This window comes from Oncorhynchus tshawytscha, linkage group LG07, assembly GCF_018296145.1.
Source record: "Oncorhynchus tshawytscha isolate Ot180627B linkage group LG07, Otsh_v2.0, whole genome shotgun sequence".
Lineage (NCBI taxonomy): Eukaryota > Metazoa > Chordata > Actinopteri > Salmoniformes > Salmonidae > Oncorhynchus > Oncorhynchus tshawytscha.
In genome coordinates this window covers 56,658,702-56,678,620 of record NC_056435.1, presented here as the reverse complement: position 1 = coordinate 56,678,620, position 19,919 = coordinate 56,658,702, and the positions used below count along the sequence as shown (strand labels likewise).

General features: G+C 42.6%; 1 protein-coding gene across 4 annotated transcripts; it reads right to left on the bottom strand.

The window, feature by feature from the left end:
- Positions 1-231: 231 nt before the first annotated feature.
- On the bottom strand, positions 232-18,528 carry LOC112254878 (transmembrane and coiled-coil domains protein 1). 4 transcript variants are annotated; one of them, XM_024427818.2, is made up of 7 exons: positions 18,371-18,528; positions 9,526-9,604; positions 7,767-8,542; positions 3,540-3,965; positions 1,955-2,403; positions 1,521-1,656; positions 232-1,200 (listed from the first exon to the last, which is right to left on the bottom strand). In XM_024427818.2, the coding sequence occupies exons 3-7, from the start codon at positions 8,355-8,357 to the stop codon at positions 886-888; spliced, it is 1,917 nt and encodes a 638-aa protein (XP_024283586.1). In that variant the 5' UTR covers positions 8,358-8,542; positions 9,526-9,604; positions 18,371-18,528; the 3' UTR covers positions 232-885. The 4 variants fall into 4 exon arrangements, with proteins under 4 accessions (XP_024283586.1, XP_024283589.1, XP_024283588.1 ...); XM_024427821.2 differs by having other exon boundaries at positions 7,767-8,038; XM_024427820.2 differs by having other exon boundaries at positions 9,526-9,569; positions 18,371-18,515.
- Positions 18,529-19,919: the final 1,391 nt, after the last annotated feature.

Sequence of the window (19,919 nt, the reverse complement as noted above, 5' to 3'; positions counted from 1 at the left end):
TGGGGTACTCCAACCATAGCCTTACCCATTGAGCACCTCGACAGCTCAATCATTTCCAATAGTATGCATTAAATGGTAGGTGAATGTTGCACATCCAGATGCTGTGTACCATTTTGGGCAGTGACACTTGGTGTGGTTCTTTTTTCCTTGGAAGTTTGATCAAATTCTCTAGTCAGCCAGGAGATCTATAAAACAGTGCTGTGAACCTGGATTTGAGAAAGGAAACAGACATCAACCAGTCCATCTTTAATTTTTAAAAAAAGTCCTATTTTTTGTCACTAATAGAAATGGTATGGAAGCACAGTCTGAGCATTTTTACAGCTCTTCAAGTATGTTCATCATCTCTGCAGGGGGCAGGACCAACAGGGCTGAGCATATTCCGACTCAGCGTCCTTATCCAATCAGGCCCATCATTGCGTTATCCAGAAAGATGTCCACAACAGTTAGTCTATCAATCCTCCCAGAAAGACAAGCAGACTGGGGTGATTGAGAAGAGAGACATCGGAGTAAGAAAAAGAGATTTTAGGCTTAGAAAAAGACAACACTAGCCATGTGGATCAGCAAAATGCCAGCTGTTCATTATCCAAATCCAGCCACGAGAAAGCCCTCAATCATCTGCATTAATGATAGCAATATCAAGAAACAAATTCAATACCACTTGAATCAATTCTAATGCAATAAACATCTTCCACCTGTAAACAAATTCACTCCTTGGAGAGAGAAAGGTATCCTGGCTCCTCCTTTCCACTAAGCCACTACAGTTGCATCAGAGGCAATGCATGGGTTAGTTAGTCCCCTCTCGTCCCGCCAGGCCCTGCGTCACCATCCCTGATTGTTATGAGAGCCCCGCACCTCTGTTGTCGTTCATTGAGGCCCCCCTGCAGATCAACTCGGGGACAACAGGAAGCGGTCTAAGTACTGGGAGATGACCTCCCAGTTCCTCCAGAGGAAGGCGAGGAGGACAACAAGGAGCAGCGTTGAGAAGGTGCGGCTACGCGTCTTCATCAAGGGCACCACGCAGTTGGCCACAGTGGAGACGAACACCAGGAGCACGGCCATGACGGCTAGCAGCACGTTGATGAGCTTTCCCAGCAAGGTGCGGGCCGTGGCGTTCTCCAGGCCTTCTAGCTGGACCACCTGCTGCTGCTGCTGCTGCAGCTCCATCTTGGAGATCCGCGTCTGGCATGCCTCCAACGCCTCCTACAGGGGGAGGGGAGAGACAGGGTTATCAGACGGCCATGGTTCACACATTGTGGAATGTCAACAACACACTTTGTCACAAACATGGCTAGACATAACTACAGTACCACATACGGGGGGTGTCATTGAGAAGACCATGGATCACCGTGGTGACATGGTACAGTAGACAACTACTGTAGCATGATAATAAAACAAAAAATGTCCCAGACTAAGAATACGCTTTGGGTTCACTGGAGACGCACTGTTGAGGCCCTTTGGAGCTGAAAGTCAAATATAATCATTCCATAATCCTTCTTTCAAGTACTGGAGAAACAACCTACCTGAATGTCTCTAGCTCTCTCGTAGGACTGATAGGCGATCTTCTCCTCCATGCTGGCCAGCTCCTGCTTCAGGTTGAGGATCTCATTTTGGTGGAGCTCTGTTAAGTCGTTGAGCTGCTCCTCCAGACGCTCACACCTAGAGACGCACAGAGGTCAGGTACCGATCACACACGCTTCCTTTCATAAAGGTGGAGATGTTTTCTGTTGATGAGTGAGAATAATACATTCTTTTGAACGTAAAAAGTGTTTAATAACAAGACTGATTTGCAATTATGAGCGATTTGAGCAAGTGCTGAGTTCAGGGAAGGGTGGTAAATACATACAGATTTCAGGTTATCACATAAGTATTAGTGACAGTCCGTGTCCTTTGTAAATGAGGACTCAGTAAAGTGTATGTAGTACCTGCGAGGTTGTGTGTGGCAGTGACTGGTTACCTGTATCTCTCCTCCTGCAGGGCCTGTATGATCATGGTGTAGTCTCTCTGGTAGTGACTCTTCAGGCTGTTGAACGACTCATCCAGCCGACCCTGGTTGTCCCGGAGCTCCTGAACCTCGTGGAGCAGCGTGTCCAAGCTCAATGACTGGCCGGGGTCCAGGGTGTTAAGACCCTTAGAGCTGGGCGGGCCCCCGGGGACGCTGTTGACCCCTGCCGAGCCAGAGCTGGCACTAGAGCAGTCATCCTCACTGCCGTACTTTGGGCTGGAAGCCCCCCCCAGACCGTGACCATCCTCCTGGGGTTCGTCGAGGGAGTCCCTCAGGGACGAAATGTTGTCGGCGCTGCCAAACTTGTTGCGGATGAGGGAGGCGATCTCTCGGGGCTTGGACACCACGGCCCCAGCTGCAGAGTGAGTGGCGTGGGAGAAGCTGGAGAGGCCACCGGTCACCTGTAGGGAAGGACAGATAGATACTAACTGGGGTGGGACTAAAGTGTGAATTAAAGGAGATTTTGACCACAGCATTGTTGAATACTTGTTCGTGATTGGCTAGAAGGGCTCTAGAATGGACATTAAAACCAGATAACAGGTCCGTTTGAAAATATAAAATCAGGACACCTTGCAATGATGAATTTCTCTAGTCCTTACGCAAGTGGCGCTATGCTGTCAAATCCTCCCATGTTTCTAGTTTTACCATCTGTTTTCAGCATCAGGTATTTCTTTATTTGAATATATGCAATCTCCTCGTAATTAACATTTCTAGCTATGCCAGGCAAAATCTAGCACCATCAGCTCATTGTTATCTTAATGGATGTTGATAGAAAACATCTTAAATAAATGCAAATGCAGCTACTTTCTTGTTATTCTGGCTGCAGAGGTCATGCCTGTGTTAGCCAGCGAGCATGGCAACAGACCATATAGAATGAACAACTGGGTTGAGTCCCTAGCATTTAAAAGATAAGTAAATAAACAAAAAAAGGTATTTCTACCGGTAAATGTGTGCTTTTGTATCGTTTTCTTTGGAAACTGTGGTATAAGCGGGATAAACACCTCTGTTATGTACATTACATTGGAAAAATTTACTCTGCAAAGTCATCCATTATTTCCAAGATAATCTACAGAATGTCTGTGTTTATCCCTTACTTAATGGACAGGGACATAGATATACTAGATCTGGGTTCAAATATTTTTAGCGATTCCTTTAGTCTGCCTGGAGTGCCAGATAGGCCAGGTATGATGTTTTGCAACTATTCTAATGGTTCCATTGTGTCAATCAAGCCCAGCTAAAGTATTATAAATTATTTCAAATAGTCATTTTGAACCCAGGTCTGAGAGATATGTATTCTACATGTGTTCTATAGGACTCTGTTAGAAGCTGTGTACTGCTAACCACTCTGCAAAGAAGTCAAGGACAGGTGGCTAAGACCAGACAAATTGTACATTTGTGGTGGTACTACTCACATTAGCAGATGCAGTGGCGCACTACACTGGCAGGAATTAGTATGGCAGTGGTGAAAAATACATGAGATGACTAACAAAACAGCTCACAGGGAAAGTAAATGTGATTAAAAATGTTCAGCCCTGACCTTGGCGCCCACGTCCTTGAGGCCTTGGTGCATGTCTCGGAGCACATCTTTGGGCTGACGGGGGATCCCGTTGTGCTCCACCTCTTTCAGCTTGCGCTGATAGCGCTCCAACTTCCTCTGCAGCTGCTGGATGGTCTGGGCTGATTTCTGGTTCTTCTTCTCAAACACCTGTTTAATGCGGGCACTCTGCTGCTTGTCTGCGTTGTTAGCTAGCTTCAGGTACTCTGCCACATTGTCGTCTCTGGCCCTCTGCTCGAGTTTGATTTGCTCTGTGAGCTTGAGTATCTTCTGCTGCAGCTGGGCGATGGCCTGTTTTGTGCGTTGGGGGTCTGGGGTGCTGTCCACCGAGTCCAGCCCGTAGCTGTCGGCTCCATAGGAAATAGCGTTGGGCGATATGGCCGGGCCAGAGCCGTCCAGACGATCCAGCTGACCAAGGAAAGGGAGAGTGTAATGAGGAAGAGAAGATAAAGGGAAGATGGAAATAAGAGAACAGAGACTGACGTGTGAGATTGAGGGAGAGTGTAAAAATAACTAAATTGAACTGGAAGGGGAAGGCCTATTATATCAACAGGGGCAATATTGAGTTTCATCATTTCATAAACTATCATGATCATTCGGCTGCAAAACAGTTACCACAAGCTTCCTCCAGTTGCTATGGCCACTATTTGATGTGGTGAAGAAACTTGTCTTCATCCTACATCAGACCTTTATGTATATGAAACTATAGCACTAACATAATAAACCAGCCAATACCAACAACCTATAATCATAAGGTTACCTGTTACCTACCATTATACTCAGACTGGTTTCCTATAATGTGTAAAACAGCTGGGCCATACCTTTCATATATGAACGCAGAGGAATCCATGTGTATAATCTGAGCAGTAATCCATCAGACAGGGATGCCATAAAGACTGTGTGCCACCTCATACATAACTCTGAAGAAGCTTAATGCTCAACCAGAAAAATTAAATGTTAGTGCCTTAAAGTATTCACACCCCGACAACTTATTCCACATTTTGTTGTGCTACAGCCTACATTCAAAATGTATTAAATAAAAACAAATGTCTCACCTGTCTACACACAATACCCCATTATTACAATGTGATAACATCATTTTCAAAACATTTTTTGTAGAAGCACCTTTGGCGGAGATTACAGCTGAGAGTCTAAGAGCTGGGTAAATCTAAGAGCTTTACACACCTGGATTGTACAATATTTGTCAATTATGATTTTTTTAATTATTTAAGCTCTCATTGATTGTTGCTAGACAGCCATTTTAAAGTCTTGTTATAGATTTTCAAGATAATTTATGTCAAAACTGTAACTAGGCCACTCAGGAACATTTAATGTCTTGGTAAGCAACTCCAGTGTAGATTTGGTTATTGTCCTGCTGAAAGGTGAATTGTGTCTGTTTTCTGTGTCTGTTGGAAAGCAGACTGAACAAAGTTTCTATAATTTTGCCTGTGCTTATATCTGTATTCCATTTATTTGTATCCTAAATAACTCCCTAGTTCTTACCGATAACAAGCATACCAATAACATGAAGCAGCCACCACAAGGCTTGAAAATATGTCGAGTGGTACTCAGTGATGTGTTTGCCCCAAACATAACGCTTTGTACTCATGACAAAAAGTTAATTTCTTTGCCACATGTTTTGCAATATTACTTAAGTGCTTTGTTGCAAACAGGATGCTTGTTTGGGCTTCCTTTTCACACGGTATTTAGGTTAGTATTGTGGAATAACTACAATGCTGTTGATCCATCCTCAGTTCTCACATCACAACCATTAAAAACTCTGTTTCAAAATCACAATTGGCCTCATGGTGAAATCCTTGAGCAGTTCCCTTCCTCTCCGGCAACCGAGTTAGGAAGGACTCTGTATTTTTTTTGTAGTAACACCACCCAAAGCCTAATTAATAACTTCACCATGCTCAAAGGGATATTCAGCATCTGTTTGTTTTTTTAACACATCTTCATTGACATTTTTAGTGAGGCATTGAAAAACCTGGTGTTTGAATCTGTGCTTGAAATTCACTAATCGATGAAGATAATTGTATGTATAGGGTACACCGATGTGGTTGTTATTAAAACAATAATGTTAACCACTTTTATTGAACACTGAATGAGTCCATGCAACTTATGTAACTTGTTAAGCACATTTGTATTCCTACACTTATTTAGGCTTGGCATAAAGGGTTTGAATACTTGTTGACAAGACATTTCAACTTTACATTTTTTATTAATTTCTAAAATGTTATACAAACAAAATTCCACTTTGACATTATGGGGTATTGTGTGTAGATCAGTGACACATTTAAATGTAATAATTTTTAAATGCAGGCTGTAACAAAATGTGGAAAAAGTAAAGGGGTGTGAATACTTTCTGAAGGCACTATGTTCTCAAATCAATTTGCTATAAACAGATTCTGGAATGGCAGTGTTAGAGGTCAGAAGAGAATTAACTTTGTGCAGAGAGGGATTCTGTGCTGTTCTTGGGAGTTGGGAAAGAAGTAGGCCACCACAGTGGGGTTGCGAGTACACCCCCCTTTCCATCACTGTCAGCTCAGACAGCTTGTGTAAGAGGCAGTGGACAGGACAGTTGTTGCTCTTTCTAAGAATGACAGACTGTCGACTGAGTCCCTCAACCACAGCCATGTCTCGATGCTAGTTAGACCCTAGTCCGATAGCTGCTCTTGTAAGGACAGTTCATTGCAGTACACACAGGGTGATCACTGTCTGTTGGTGCAACAGACAGCTTAGCCTTATCCATCTAACAGTCAGATTCATACCAGTACTTCTCAAAAGGCTTGGTGGTGTCATCAAGCATTGTGAGAACTGCCAGGGATATGCACTGTGCTTGATTGGTATACCTCAGACACAATGAGGCACCAGCTTTACTAGTTGTCTAGGAGTTCAACGCTCAATTTTAACAATGTAAAGGATTTGATCATTTACCTGCTACAAGTCAGTATTCAATCAGTGTACTACACATTTCAATGCATTTGAGAAATTTCAGTGAGGAACATTTTAGATCTTGGGGGCTATAGAACAGTGTCAATGATGTAAAGTTTGAGCTCGTTTTGGCCTGCAAGGCAAGTGTTCTCTGGCTGACCTGAAGTACACTTAGAGGCAGCCACAGGCCACAGCTAAATATAGAAAAGCTTAGAGCACATAGTCACCTACGCACACACACAATATTTCTCTCTCTGACCTATCAGCACTGACAGCTCCTTTCACTCCATCAAAGAACATCCAGAGGACGGCAAACCAGTTGGCCGAAATCTGACCAATTTAATCTAACAGCACAAGAAGTCATGAATCTTCTGTTTCTCTAGTAGTAGCAGCTTCTTAAATTTACACTACCGTTCAAAAGTTCAGGGTCACTTAGAAATGTCCTTGTTTTTGAAAGAAAAGCCATTTCTTTTGTCCATTTAAAATATCAAATTGATCAGAAATACTATGTAGACATTCTGCATGACTATTGTAGCTGGAAACGGCTGATTTTTTTATGGAATATCACAGTCGTACAGAGGCCTATTATCAGCAACCATCACTCCTGTGTTCCAATGGCACATTGTGTTAGCTAATCCAAGTTTCTAATTGATCATTAGAAAACCCTTTTGCATTGATGTTATTAGCACAGCTGAAAACTGTTGTTCTGATTAAAGAAGTAATAAAACTGGCCTTCTTTAGACTAGTTGAATATCTGGAGGATCAGCATGTGTGGGTTCGATTACAGGCTCAAAATGGCCAGAAACAAATAACTTTCTTCTGAAACACAGTTAATTCTTGTTCTGAGAAATGAAGGCTGTTCCATGCGAGAAATTGAAGATCTCGTACAACGCTGTGTACTACTCCCTTCACAGAACAGCGCAAACTGTCTCTAACCAGAATAGAAAGAGTGTGAAGCCCTGGTGCATAACTGAGCAAGAGGACAAGTACATTAGTGTCTAGTTAGAGAAACAGATGCCTCACAAGTCCTCAACTGGCAGCTTTATTAAATAGTACCCGCAAAACACCAGTCTCAACGTCAACAGTGAAGAGGCGACTCCGGGATGCTGGCCTTCTAGTGACCCCAAACTTTTGAACTAGTGTAGGACAAAAAGCTTTGCAGTGGCTTGTCTGTCCCAGTGAGTAGGTCCCCTAGTTTAATCTTACACAGTCAGTCTACTCAGTGGAGTGGTACCCGGATGTGAGCAGCATGTCGGTTGGGGTTAAACTCACCTGGTCAGGCTCCTCAGTGGAGTGGTACCCGGATGTGAGCAGCATGTCGGCCAGGGTGGGGCTGGTGAGCGTGTCCGTGGTGGAGGAGGAGCGCGGGCGGCCATCCTGCAGCAGCAGCATCACCTCCTGGGTACTCCTCCGGTGGATCTGGGGGCTGCCTTTCTGGAGGGGGTCCCCAGTCCCCCCAGTCTTGCTGCGGCGGCTCTGCAGGCTGGTCCCTCGCTTTATCATTGGGGGCGCGCTTCTGATCTGCTGCAGAACGCGGCTCAGAGCTGCAGGGGGAGCGGAGGAAGTAGCGTGGGGATCAGAGTCCGGACCGGGGGCGGCAAAGTCCCCAACCTCTGTACCCCCACCGTCCGGGGGCTCAGGGGCGGGCCCACCCCCACCCATAGAGACGGAGGTGGCGGCGTCATGCGGGGAGACAGACGAGCGGCGGCGCTGCGGCTGGAAAAGCTGCTTCAGGCCGTGGCCCAGCGCGCCCATGTTTTCCAGTGCATTATGGGTGATTTTGGACAGGCCGTGCTCTGACTCAGACGCCCTTCGGCCCACCTCCGGCTCCTCAGGACTCTGCTCACTGCTAGCCTGATCCATCAGGGGGCGCCAGGCTGACGCTCAGCCACAGGGTCACAGGGCCAACACTGGGGGTGCGAGGGTCTAGCTACGTCCCGACGCCACACCCCCTCTCAGATGCAGCTACAAAGCCGGGAAGCAGGGGGGATGGCACTGGGCCCTGTGCACATGCATGCATCTGCGGATTGGCTCAAAGTCATGCTCGTCTAACACAAGAAGGAAAATAAAATGGATTATGACATGCAGCAGTGAGTGGACAGGACAAAAAAAGTAGCAGAATTAAAACTGATTACACAAAGGAGCAGACAGTCGTACTAGGGTCGGCTTTGAGACTTGAGTTATTAGTTGAGTCAAATTGTTCGTTTTTTTATGTCCAAATATTCTTAATGGAAATTAATAGTAAATGTTCTCAGAGAAATCCATAGAAGCCAAATAATGTCTGATATGTCTAAACCCACTTACAAAATAAATCTACTGCACAAGCCTAATCTACAGCAATGATGGGTGTCATGCTAAACATTTTATATAATTTAAAAAAAATTAAATTACATTTCTGAAATGGGGTTCATTGTACAGTTTCCATAGATACACTAAAGTGCCACAGTGACCGTATCAAATTGCAAATTGTGGTTCCCTGGTCAGGCAGAGGCAAACAAACATTGCCTTAATTATTCACTCAGACAGTAGGCCTAAGTGACACTCAGACCGTCCTTTTACATTGTCGCCTAATATAAGACACAGCATTTCAGAAACAATTTCTTTACCAAATGTGTGAAAGAAACCATATATCCTTTTAGGATTTCAAATTAGTTAAAAATTATTGTAGCTAAATAATATGAAAAGGATGGTGAGTGAGCACTAAAATATTAATTAATATAGTTTTATCAGGTGGTCTTATCTGCCAGAAGCACCCAGAGTTGCACCATGTTGTCCCTGTAGAGAGCTTTGGCCTCAGAATAAAACATGGAGTTGTTAGCGGGGCTGTCTATGGCTAATCTACAGCGTCTGAGAGCTGAGTTCATGGAGAGCACATTATATAAAGACTCTCTTTCACTTATCAACAGCATAGAAAGATTGAAAGAGAGAGGGACATAAAGGGAGGGAGAGAGATATGGAGGATGAAAGCGAGAGGGAAAAGGAAACAGTTGGCAAGAAAGAGAGGAGAAATGGAGCGAGAAAAAAAGCTTACCATCCGTCCAGCTTCTCTTCTGACTCACAGCTCAGGGTTGGCTGCTGCGGAGGAGGTGGTCAACATGAGAGGAAAATCACTATCAAATTGGAACAAACGAAGAGATACAAATAAATTATGCTGGTATGGCAGCACACTGACTCACGCTCAAATCAGCCATGTATAAACTGCACAGAACAGTGTGTGCACAAACACACACTGAGGCTATTCAGTTACTTCTAAAATGTATTCTAGAAGAAGGAGCAGCCCTTATCTTCATTGCCCAGTGCACACTCAAAATGTGAAACTATGACATGAATATGTGTGGAACACCTAACAGTGATGACTCCATCCAGATTACTCAGAGAGCAGAGCAGTAGAGGTCTCTGATGCATTGATGCATCATGAGTGGTACAGTAAATAACGTAAGTAAATGAGGGACACAAAGCTTGAGAGACACTGACTAGCAGACAATGTCAATAACCTAATAGTGTCTTTCATGTAGTGAGCTAAGAGCCTGTTGCTTAGAGTCACTGGCAGCATCCCAAATGACACCCTATTCCTTACAATAGTGCACTACCTTTTCCAGCATTTGGGCTCTGGTCAAAAGTAGTGCACTATATAGGAAATTAGGCTGCTGTTTGGCACACACACACACAGTGCCCGTCAGTGCCCCTCAACCCCACCAATTACTGGCCTGTGGCAGCATTTGCCTAATCAGCACAAAACTAAGAAAGGTGAAAAATTCAGTCACCACCAGTTTACTGGCACCACTGACAACCCCCTACCCACACAAGCCCCCCTACCGCCCCTACTCACTCTGAAATGATGATACACCTGTATTTCCCTCACATTAGGAGGTTGTGCTATGCAGGAACAGCATAGAGAAAACACTACTAGCATGGAGGGAAAGTATCCCAAATGGATAGGAGAGATTCTCAAATGAAGCAATGTCCCTTCCTCATAACTATAACACTAATCCTGTAACATTAACCCAACACTGGTTTACCACTATGGCTAATCTCACCCACAGAGAAACTATTCAAACCCTTGCTCTAACTAACAACTGACCTAAAACAAAGTGTCAACAGTCATATCAGCATCCTCCTCGTCTGTCACTGAAAGTCCCCTAATGTGTTTGCCCTTTCCCCTCCTCCTCATTTCACCCCATGTTCGACTGAAAGGTATGGCCATCTATAGGCTATGTGCAGGCCCGATTTCAATGAGGGGACACTGTGGCCAACAGTTGAGCAGATACACAGCGACATGCATGTTCCACACACAGTGACATCCATGTGGCACACACACAGAGACGTGTATGTTCCATTGTGTCCTGAAGGTAATACAGAGCGATAAGTGAGTCTAACGGTGTTGTTCATACATTATTAAGCAGACAAACATAGGAGTGACTCAGCACAGATATTGTGTGTCACTGTCAACAAGCAGGCACATCCAACATATCCAAAAACACTATAGATAAAACACCTGTGCCACAAGCAGAAAGGCTAATGGAACACAAGGCCTAATGCTATAATATCAGACTACCTACCACCACAGATGCAGTCCAACATGCATATCCACAGCTAAGTACATAGATATGCATAGTAGCAAACATTCACAGTGACACACACACACCATGACACACCATGACACCCAGTCGCTCTTCCTCCTCTAGTGCGCTACATTTTCTGATTTAAGAGGGTTGGCCAACACTCGCTTACCACTCTCCCCCGCCGCCTCGAGCATTCAGCCTTCCAAGGTCACACCAGTGTGCGTATGTCTACAGTCTATACTGCCTGTGCCTACATAGATAAGATACTGCATGCAAATGTATCTACCACATCTGTACTTGTGTCCATTCACTGTAACAGTCTACTTTCACACGGCATCTACAGCAAGGCCCAGCAAGATGACATCTTAAAGATTGAATCCGCAATAGGGGGGAAAGCGCCCCTGTCCACCCCAGCACCTCTTATTATTTTGTGGACCTAATGGAGGCGAGATGCTTCGAGCAACACAGTACATATTCTGCTATTCTATCGCGTATGCAATGTCGTCAGAGGGTAAAAAAAAAACAGAGTTTGTTGTTTGCAGTAACTTCTTTGTTGTAATATCCCAAAAGGACATGGCAGTTTCACCATTAATGATTCCAGCTTTAAAGGGGAAGGGAAACACTAGGCTTTACACCTGTTTAGTGTTAGTGGATTGAATACAACTTGTTGCATTGCTATAGGTCCTAAAAAGTGTTTCCATTCCCCTTCAATGTGCTGTGTCAGCCTGCTGATTATTGATCTTCTGATCTATTTTTTCCACTGTTCATCTACCATAAGCTATTCTTCATTCTGATGAAAGTCAACATGGCTGAAACATTAATGCCACTTTCAACAATGTTAGGATCAACAAAAAAATTGAACTCAGGAGCTGCCTTCTTTCCTCATCTACTATAAGGCAAAGAAATTCCCTCCTTTTTGACAAGAGATAGGCAAAATGATATGCAGTATAATAGCCAGTTGACTCTTTCCTAAAGCAAATTGTTTGGCGAGCTACTGGGACACATGCCTTACGTTCCAGTCATCAGCAGGCCTATTAGGATTTCTCTGCATAAGAAAAGGCTAAATATTCCAGGGAAGTTTTCAAAACTGCTCTTTCCAAAATAAAAGACGTGGGATGTCCTTTCCTCTTCAGTCAACGGTATCCAGTGATGTTTAGGAATATCACATGCTGCAATGGAAAGAGTGGCGAAATGTCAGGTTTCCAAAATCACCAGGGGTATAAAGATAAACATTTACCATTAAGACCATGGTTTGTCCATTGACTTTAGATGATCTGACTGGTAAATGTGATCTTTAAGCTTTTGACAAACTCACCGCAGTTCAACACTGTACTTTCAGACTCAACTCAAATACATGCGATTCGCTCATTTAATGTGTGGTTTATCAAGACTCAATACAGTATGCGCTCCAGATTCAATAAGCTATTACACTGTATATCATTCTGGCTAATCCAGTGAGCTGTCATGAAAACTAGGACCAAACAGGTGCAAACTCTGAACTGGGACAAGCAAACCATTGCCAACTGTCTCCTCTGAGTAGCTTACAGAGCCTTCAGAAAGTATTCATACTCAATACTTATTGATTCAAGACATTTCAGCTTTTGATTCGTAATTAAAGTGTACACATTTTGAAAAACAATTCCACTTTGACATTATGGGGTATTGTGTGTAGGCCAGTGACACAAAATCTAAATTGAATCCATTTTTAAAAATCAGGCTGTAACAACAAAAATGTGGAAAAAGTCAAGGTGTGTGAATACTTTCTCAAGGCACTGTATGTCTGGGAGCGTGATATTTCTTAGATAATCAAGATCACTTTATTGGTCAATTGCGCATAAGGTAAACAAAATGTGACTTCCGCTTTTAACCCAACCCCATGTGAAAGACACACATACACTGGTTTCGGGAGATGCAGGGAGCTGCCGCGCCCGGGGAGGAATCGTTGTGTAACTAGCTAATGTTAGTTAGAGTGATGTGACTGATAGATTTTCCAAAATGTGTGAGGTGCGTTTGTTTTTACAATAGGAGGCAGTTGACTTCGAGCCTAACAGAGCTGTTAGCTCAATTAATCTGATAAACGTTAAATCAGACATACATGTATATATAATGACAACAATACTGAATAGACACTTATTTTAACTTAATACATCAATAAAATCTATTTAGTCTCAAATAAATAATGAAACATGTTCAATTTGGTTTATGTAATGCAAAAACAAAGTGTTGAAGAAAGTAAAAGTGCAATATGTGCCATTTAAAAACACCTAACGTTTAAGTTCCTTGCTCAGAACATGAGAACATATGAAAGCTGGTGGTTCCTTTTAAAATGAGTCTTCAATATTCCCAGTTAAGAAGTTTTAGGTTGTAGTTATTATAGGACTCTCTCTCTATACCATTAGTATTTCATATTCCTTTGACTGTTGGATATTCTTATAGGCACTATAGTATTGTCAGCCTAATCTCGGGAGTTGATAGGCTTGAAGTCATAAAACAGCACAATGCTTGAAGCACATCAAAGAGCTGCTGGCAAATGCAGGAAAGTGCTGTTTGAATGAATGCTTACGAGCCTGCTGCTGCCTACCACCGCTCAGTCAGACTGCTCTATCAAATATCAAATCGTAGACTTAATTATAATATAACACACAGAAATACGAGCCCTAGGTCATTAATATGGTCAAATCCGGAAACGATCATTTCGAAAACAAAACATTTATTCTTTGTGAAATACGGAACCGTACCGTATTTTATCTAATGGGTGGCATCCATAAGTCTAAATATTCCTGTTACATTGCACAACCTTCAATGTTATGTCATAATTATGTCAAATTCTGACAAATTAGTTCGCAACGATCCAGGAGGCCCAAACTGCTGCATATACCCTGACTCTGTGTGCAATGAACGCAAGAGAAGTGACACAATTTCCCTTGTTTTATATGGCCTGCTAACCTGGATTTAACTAAATATTGCAGGTTTAATAAAATATACTTCTGTGTATTGATTTTAATAAAGGTATTGATGTTCATGGTTATGTATATTCGTGCAACGATTGTGCTTTTTTCGTAAATGCGCTTTGTAAAATCATCCCCAGTTTGGCGAAGTTGGCTGTCTTTGTTAGGAATAAATGGTCTTCACACAGTTTGCAATGAGCCAGGCGGCCCAAACTGCTGCATATACTGACTGTTGCACAGCACCAGAATTGACACAGCACGAGAATTGACACAATTTTCCTAACTGAAAGAAATTCACGTTAGCAGGCAATATTAACTAAATATGCAGGTTTAAAAATATATACTTGTGTATTGATTTTAAGAAAGGCGTTGATGTTTATGGTTAGGTACACATTGGTGCAAAGATGGTGCTTTTTTCACGAATGCGCTTGTTAAATCACCCGTTTGGCAAAGTAGGCTATGATTCAATTATAAATTAACAGGCACCGCATCGATTGTATGCAATGCAGGACAAGCTAGATAAACTCGTAATTTCCTCAATCATGTGTAGTTAAAAAAAACTTCTTAAGGCTAGGGGGCAGTATTTTGATGTCCTGATGAAAAGCGTGCTCAAAGTAAAGTGCCTGCTACTCAAGCCCAGAAGCTAGGATTTGCATATTATTAGTAGATTTTGATAGAAAACACTGAAGTTTCTAAAAACTGTTTGAATAATGTCTGAGTATAACAGAACTGATTTGGCAGGCGAAACCCCGAGCACAATCCATCAAGGGAATTTTGTTGTTGTTGAGGTCAATGTGTTTTCTATTAGTTTTCTATGGGAAGCTCTTTTTAATAGGAATTTGCTTGCGGTTCCTATGGCTTCCACTAGATCAACAGTCTTTAGAAATTGGTTGATGTTTTTCTTTTGAGAAATGAAGAAGTAGTCCTGTTATTTCCATGTGTCACTCAGAGGGACTCAAGTCTTTTGGTGCGTGCGGGCCTGGAACGTGCTTCACTTTGTTTTCGTCCGGTATTGAACACAGTTTATCCCGTCTTAAAAATTGTATTGATTATTTATATTTTAGGATACCTAGGGTTGGATTAGGAAAGTTGTTTGAAACGTTTGGACCAAGTTTACAGGTAACTTCGATACTTTGTAGGCATGTTGGGCGAGTTGAAACAGAGTTGGGCGAGTTGAAATGCTTGCTTGCACCTTACCTTGGCTCCTTGCTGCACTCGCATAACAGGTAGTCAGCCTGCTTCGCAGTCTCCTCGTGGAGTGCAATATAAATCGGCCATAGTCGGTGTCCAAAAATGCAGATTACCGATTGTTATGAAAACTTGAAGCCGGCCCTAATTAAATCGGCCATTCCGATTAAATCGGTCGACCTCTAGTAAGAATGCTATTCATCAACTACAGCGCAGCCTTCAACACCCTAGTGTCCTCCAAGCTCGTCACTAAGCTCAGGGACTCGGGTATGAACCCCTCCCCGTGCAACTGGATCCTGAACTCCCAACCCCAAATGGTGAAGGTAGGCAACAAGACCTCCCCCACGCTGACCCTCAACACAGGGGCCCACAGGGGTGTGCTCAGCCCGCTCCTGTACTCCCTGTTCACCCATGACTGTATGGCCATGCACGTCTCCAAGTCAAATTATCACATTTGCTGACGACAACAGTGGTAGGCCTGATTACCAACAACGATGAGACTAGAAGGCGGAGACAGTACAGGTGCATCCAAGCTGGGACCGAGAGACTGAGAAACAGCTTTCATCTCCAGGCCATCAGACTGTTAAACAGTCACCACTAGCCGGCCTCCGCTCACTACTTTAGAGATTGCTGCTCTATATACATAGTCATTGAACACTGGACAATAAATGTTTAGATACTCTTTAACCAACTTTAAAATGTATAGTGCCTTCGGAAAGTATCAGGCCCCTTGACTTTTTTCACATTTTGTTAGTTTACTGTTTTAGTCTAGAATGGATTAAATAAATAAATTCTCAATCTACACACAATACCCCATAATGACAAAGCGAAAACAGATTTAGACATTTTTGCAAATTTTTTACTAAATAAAAAACAGAAATACCTTATTTACATTCAGACCCTTTGTTATGAGACCCGAAATTGAGCTCAGGTGCATCCTGTTTCCATTGATCATCCTTGATGTTTCTACAACTTGATTGGGGTCCACCTGTGGTAAATTCAATTGATTGGACATGATTTGGAAAGGCACACGCCTATATTTTCTGGGATCTGACATTGCTCCTTCTGATATTTCTGGATTATATGTGTATAGTTTATTTTATTATTGCTAGGTATTACTGCACTGTTGGATCTAGAAACAAGTATTTTGCTGCACCTGCAATAACATAAACAAAACTGTGTATGCGACCAATAAAACTTTCATTTGATTTAAGCTCCTTTATTGTTCAATGCAGACATGCCATTCCATAATGGCTGCTGTGGCTACTGATAGCTAGCATGATGACAAAAATACCAGTTTTCTGGGAAAACAAGCAGTACTTCAATATTTTTTGATGGAGCAGGGTGGATAAAGGTCATATTTGGAGTAGTGGCATATCCCATCCATGCATTGAGGTATGTTTTCAGACCCATATCTCACGCCGGCTCCATGGTGTCTTAAAGTAACCACGATTGCGTTCTGAACCCAGTGTAACTCAGCGTAAAGGTAAGCTCGGTATCTTTTGGCAAGCATTGAAAATAAGTTGTGCAGCTATCAGTAGTCAGTGGCCAAACAAAACCACCATCAATATCAGAATGAGCCCGCTAACGTAAACTCACGTAAACTCGTACATCGCCTTGGTCCGTACAATTGCCCTTATTTTAGCGCCCCCAAAACGTAATACTTCCAGATCAACTGTAATGTCAATACCATTGTAAAGTACAATTTCTCCCCTTTCCAACAGAATCAATTACACGACCTAAACACTGCCCGTTTCCGCATAATTCAAGCAGGCAATGAGCCCCGTCAGGCCTTTTTAAAAATGGCGGGTGGGGAAGCGAAACTAATGTGTGATAGTGAGACGGGGAGATGTGTGGGAAAATTGCTTTTTTTCACTCGATCTGTCCAACTTATCACCTCTAAAATGTCAATAAAACACTATGAAGAGTTTATATAATGTGTCATTACATACCTATTTGAAGGTTTGTCAAATTTGAGTCAGGTTTTTAGGGCAGTGCTAAAGTGATCTTAGAAATAAACAGCGGCTTTGAGAATGATGATTGCATGCAATGATGAAAAAAAATGACTAGGTATCCCCCTTACTGTCCATTTCTTGTTTTTAAAGGATGAGAGTAGTGCTACACCTGGTGGAGAGAGATTGTAAGACAGAAATAGTTGCTTTATGAGTGCTGAACGTTAGTTACATCGAGATGTGTCATGTCCTGAGGGTCCGTTTTTTAAACTTTCCTCCAATACTATAGAGCCATTACCATGTCGATCAACGCTTGAATAGAAACCTAGTTCACACCGCCGATTTTGACGTCAACATAGTCCCATTGGTTTTCTTTGTAGCCTCGTTTGAATGTTGCGGTTGCGCACATTTGTACGGAATGGGGTGAGTTTACGTTAGCTGGCTGGTTAGTTAGCGTGTGTGGATTTGAATCGCCAATGTTACATCCACTAGCACTACTGCGTACAGGCCAAATTAAAATGAAAACCCGACAATTGACAAATACCATGAAAAAAATGCACAACTCCTTTTTGTCTGTTGCATATTGTGCATGGCTAATGATCTCACAGACATGCTGAAAACATTGACCCACCTGGTGTGTGTACGCTGTAGTTTTTGACAGTGGATTTACACCGCAGCACATCCCGACGATGCGCCACCGGCTGAGTGGCTTTCGTGTTACTCCCTACCTGGCAGACCCTCACACTACACATAATAACTTCAACATTACTTAGCAAGCTAATTACTTAGCCACGATTAATAGATAACTCGTTAGTTTAATGACAATGTAGGTAACATGTGCTCACTGGAAATGTGATCATGGAGGGGGTGATCACATTTGAATGCTGTATGACACACCCAAGCAAGCCGTGTAGCTAGCTAGCCATCCCATGCCCAGACAGTAAAGTAATCGTAAATTGCTTGCACTCAGACAGCAACACTAACAAGCTACAGGCTATCTGGCTTAGCTAATGCTAGCGAGATAGAACAGGTTGGTTGGGGGTAACGTTAGCCAGCTAACATTAGCTAACTACCACATCGAGCTAGCATCAGGTTGAACACAAGTTCATAAACAATACCTCTTTAGGAAATATACTACAAACATAGACGTTCTTCACACCACAATGACACTATAGTTCGTAAATCAAACTATATGATATATTGTGCATGTACAGGCTTCAACTTACATAGGCGCTGAGAGGATTGTGCTGATGATGCCAGTTCATTTCTCCGGATGGAACAGCATTGCCACGATGACGTCAAAGAGCGTGTTCAAGAAATCTTCTTCGGACAACAACCCCAAAAAGTGGATTGCCGCCACAAACTGGATGGGGTTGAAAAAACAAGGTAAAAATAATTTTTTTTTTTAGGCAAATCCATTAAGAACAAATTATTATTTACAATGACGGCCAAACTCGACCCACGCTGGGCCAATTGTGCCCCGCCCTATGGGACTACCAATCACGGCCGGTCGTGATACAGCCTGGAATCAAACCAGGGTGTCTGTAGTGACGCCTCGAGCACTGAGATGCAATGTTAGACCGCTGCGCCACTGGAGAGCCTGACAAGTCTGTCTCTCGTGATCTTCACAGCGTTCACTTGACACAGCACTCTCTACATTAGTTTGGATATTTCAAATGGATTCTTCAAGATTGGTAATGCATCAACTGCTTCTCATTAACAAACTGTACTCCCACAAGGTAAAAAGGGACATTGTCAACACTGAACACTACTTTCCTCCAGTTAAAATAATGGTCATAATGCCAACCCAGAGATTGTGATAGTGGGGCACTTATCTACAGTATGATATATAAACAGGTGCATTATAAGTGTTTAATTAGGATGTTGTGACCTGTAACACCCAAGTAAATTATTATGCTTGCATTTTTACCAAACTCTCCGACGTGAGTTATTCACATATACAAAATTTCATGGTGTCAGAGAAATGAACCCAAAGAGGATAAAGTATATGGACAATGTAATCACTGACGGATAAATGCAAACAAGTGGAACAAATGAGCGAGGATGAAGAGCCTGCAATGTCTCAGTCAAATTCAGGTGCCTATCTTCTCTGGGGACTGTGGTCTAAATACCTAACAGCACTTTCTGCTCCACCCATTTCATTGGTCCCAAGAAATACACTGTAAGCCTATACATGACTTATTATTATAATAGAGGGAACTACTCCAGGCCAGCATCCCAGAGTTGCCTTTTCACTGTTGACATTGAGACTGGTGTTTTGCGGATACTATTTAATGATGCTGCCAGTTGAGGACTTGTGAGGTCTAGTTTGAGAAACAGACACACTCTAATGTACTTGTTCTCTTGCTTAGTTGTGCACCGGGCCTCCCACTCTTTCTTTTCTGGTTAGAGACAGTTTGCACTGTAATGTGAAGGGAGTAGTACACGGCGTTGTACCAGATGGCAATTTCTCGCATGGAATAGCCTTCATTTCTCAAAACAAGAATAGACTGACGAGTTTCTGAAGAAATTTCTTAATTTATTATATATACACTGCTCAAAAAAATAAAGGGAACACTAAAATAACACATCCTAGATCTAAAGGAATGAAATATTCTTAAATACTGTTTTCTTTAAATAGTTGAATGTGCTGACAACAATATCACACAAAAATGATCAATGGAAATCAAATATCAACCCATGGAGGTCTGGATTTGGAGTCACACTCAAAATTAAAGTGGAAAACCACACTACAGGCTGATCCAACTTTGATGT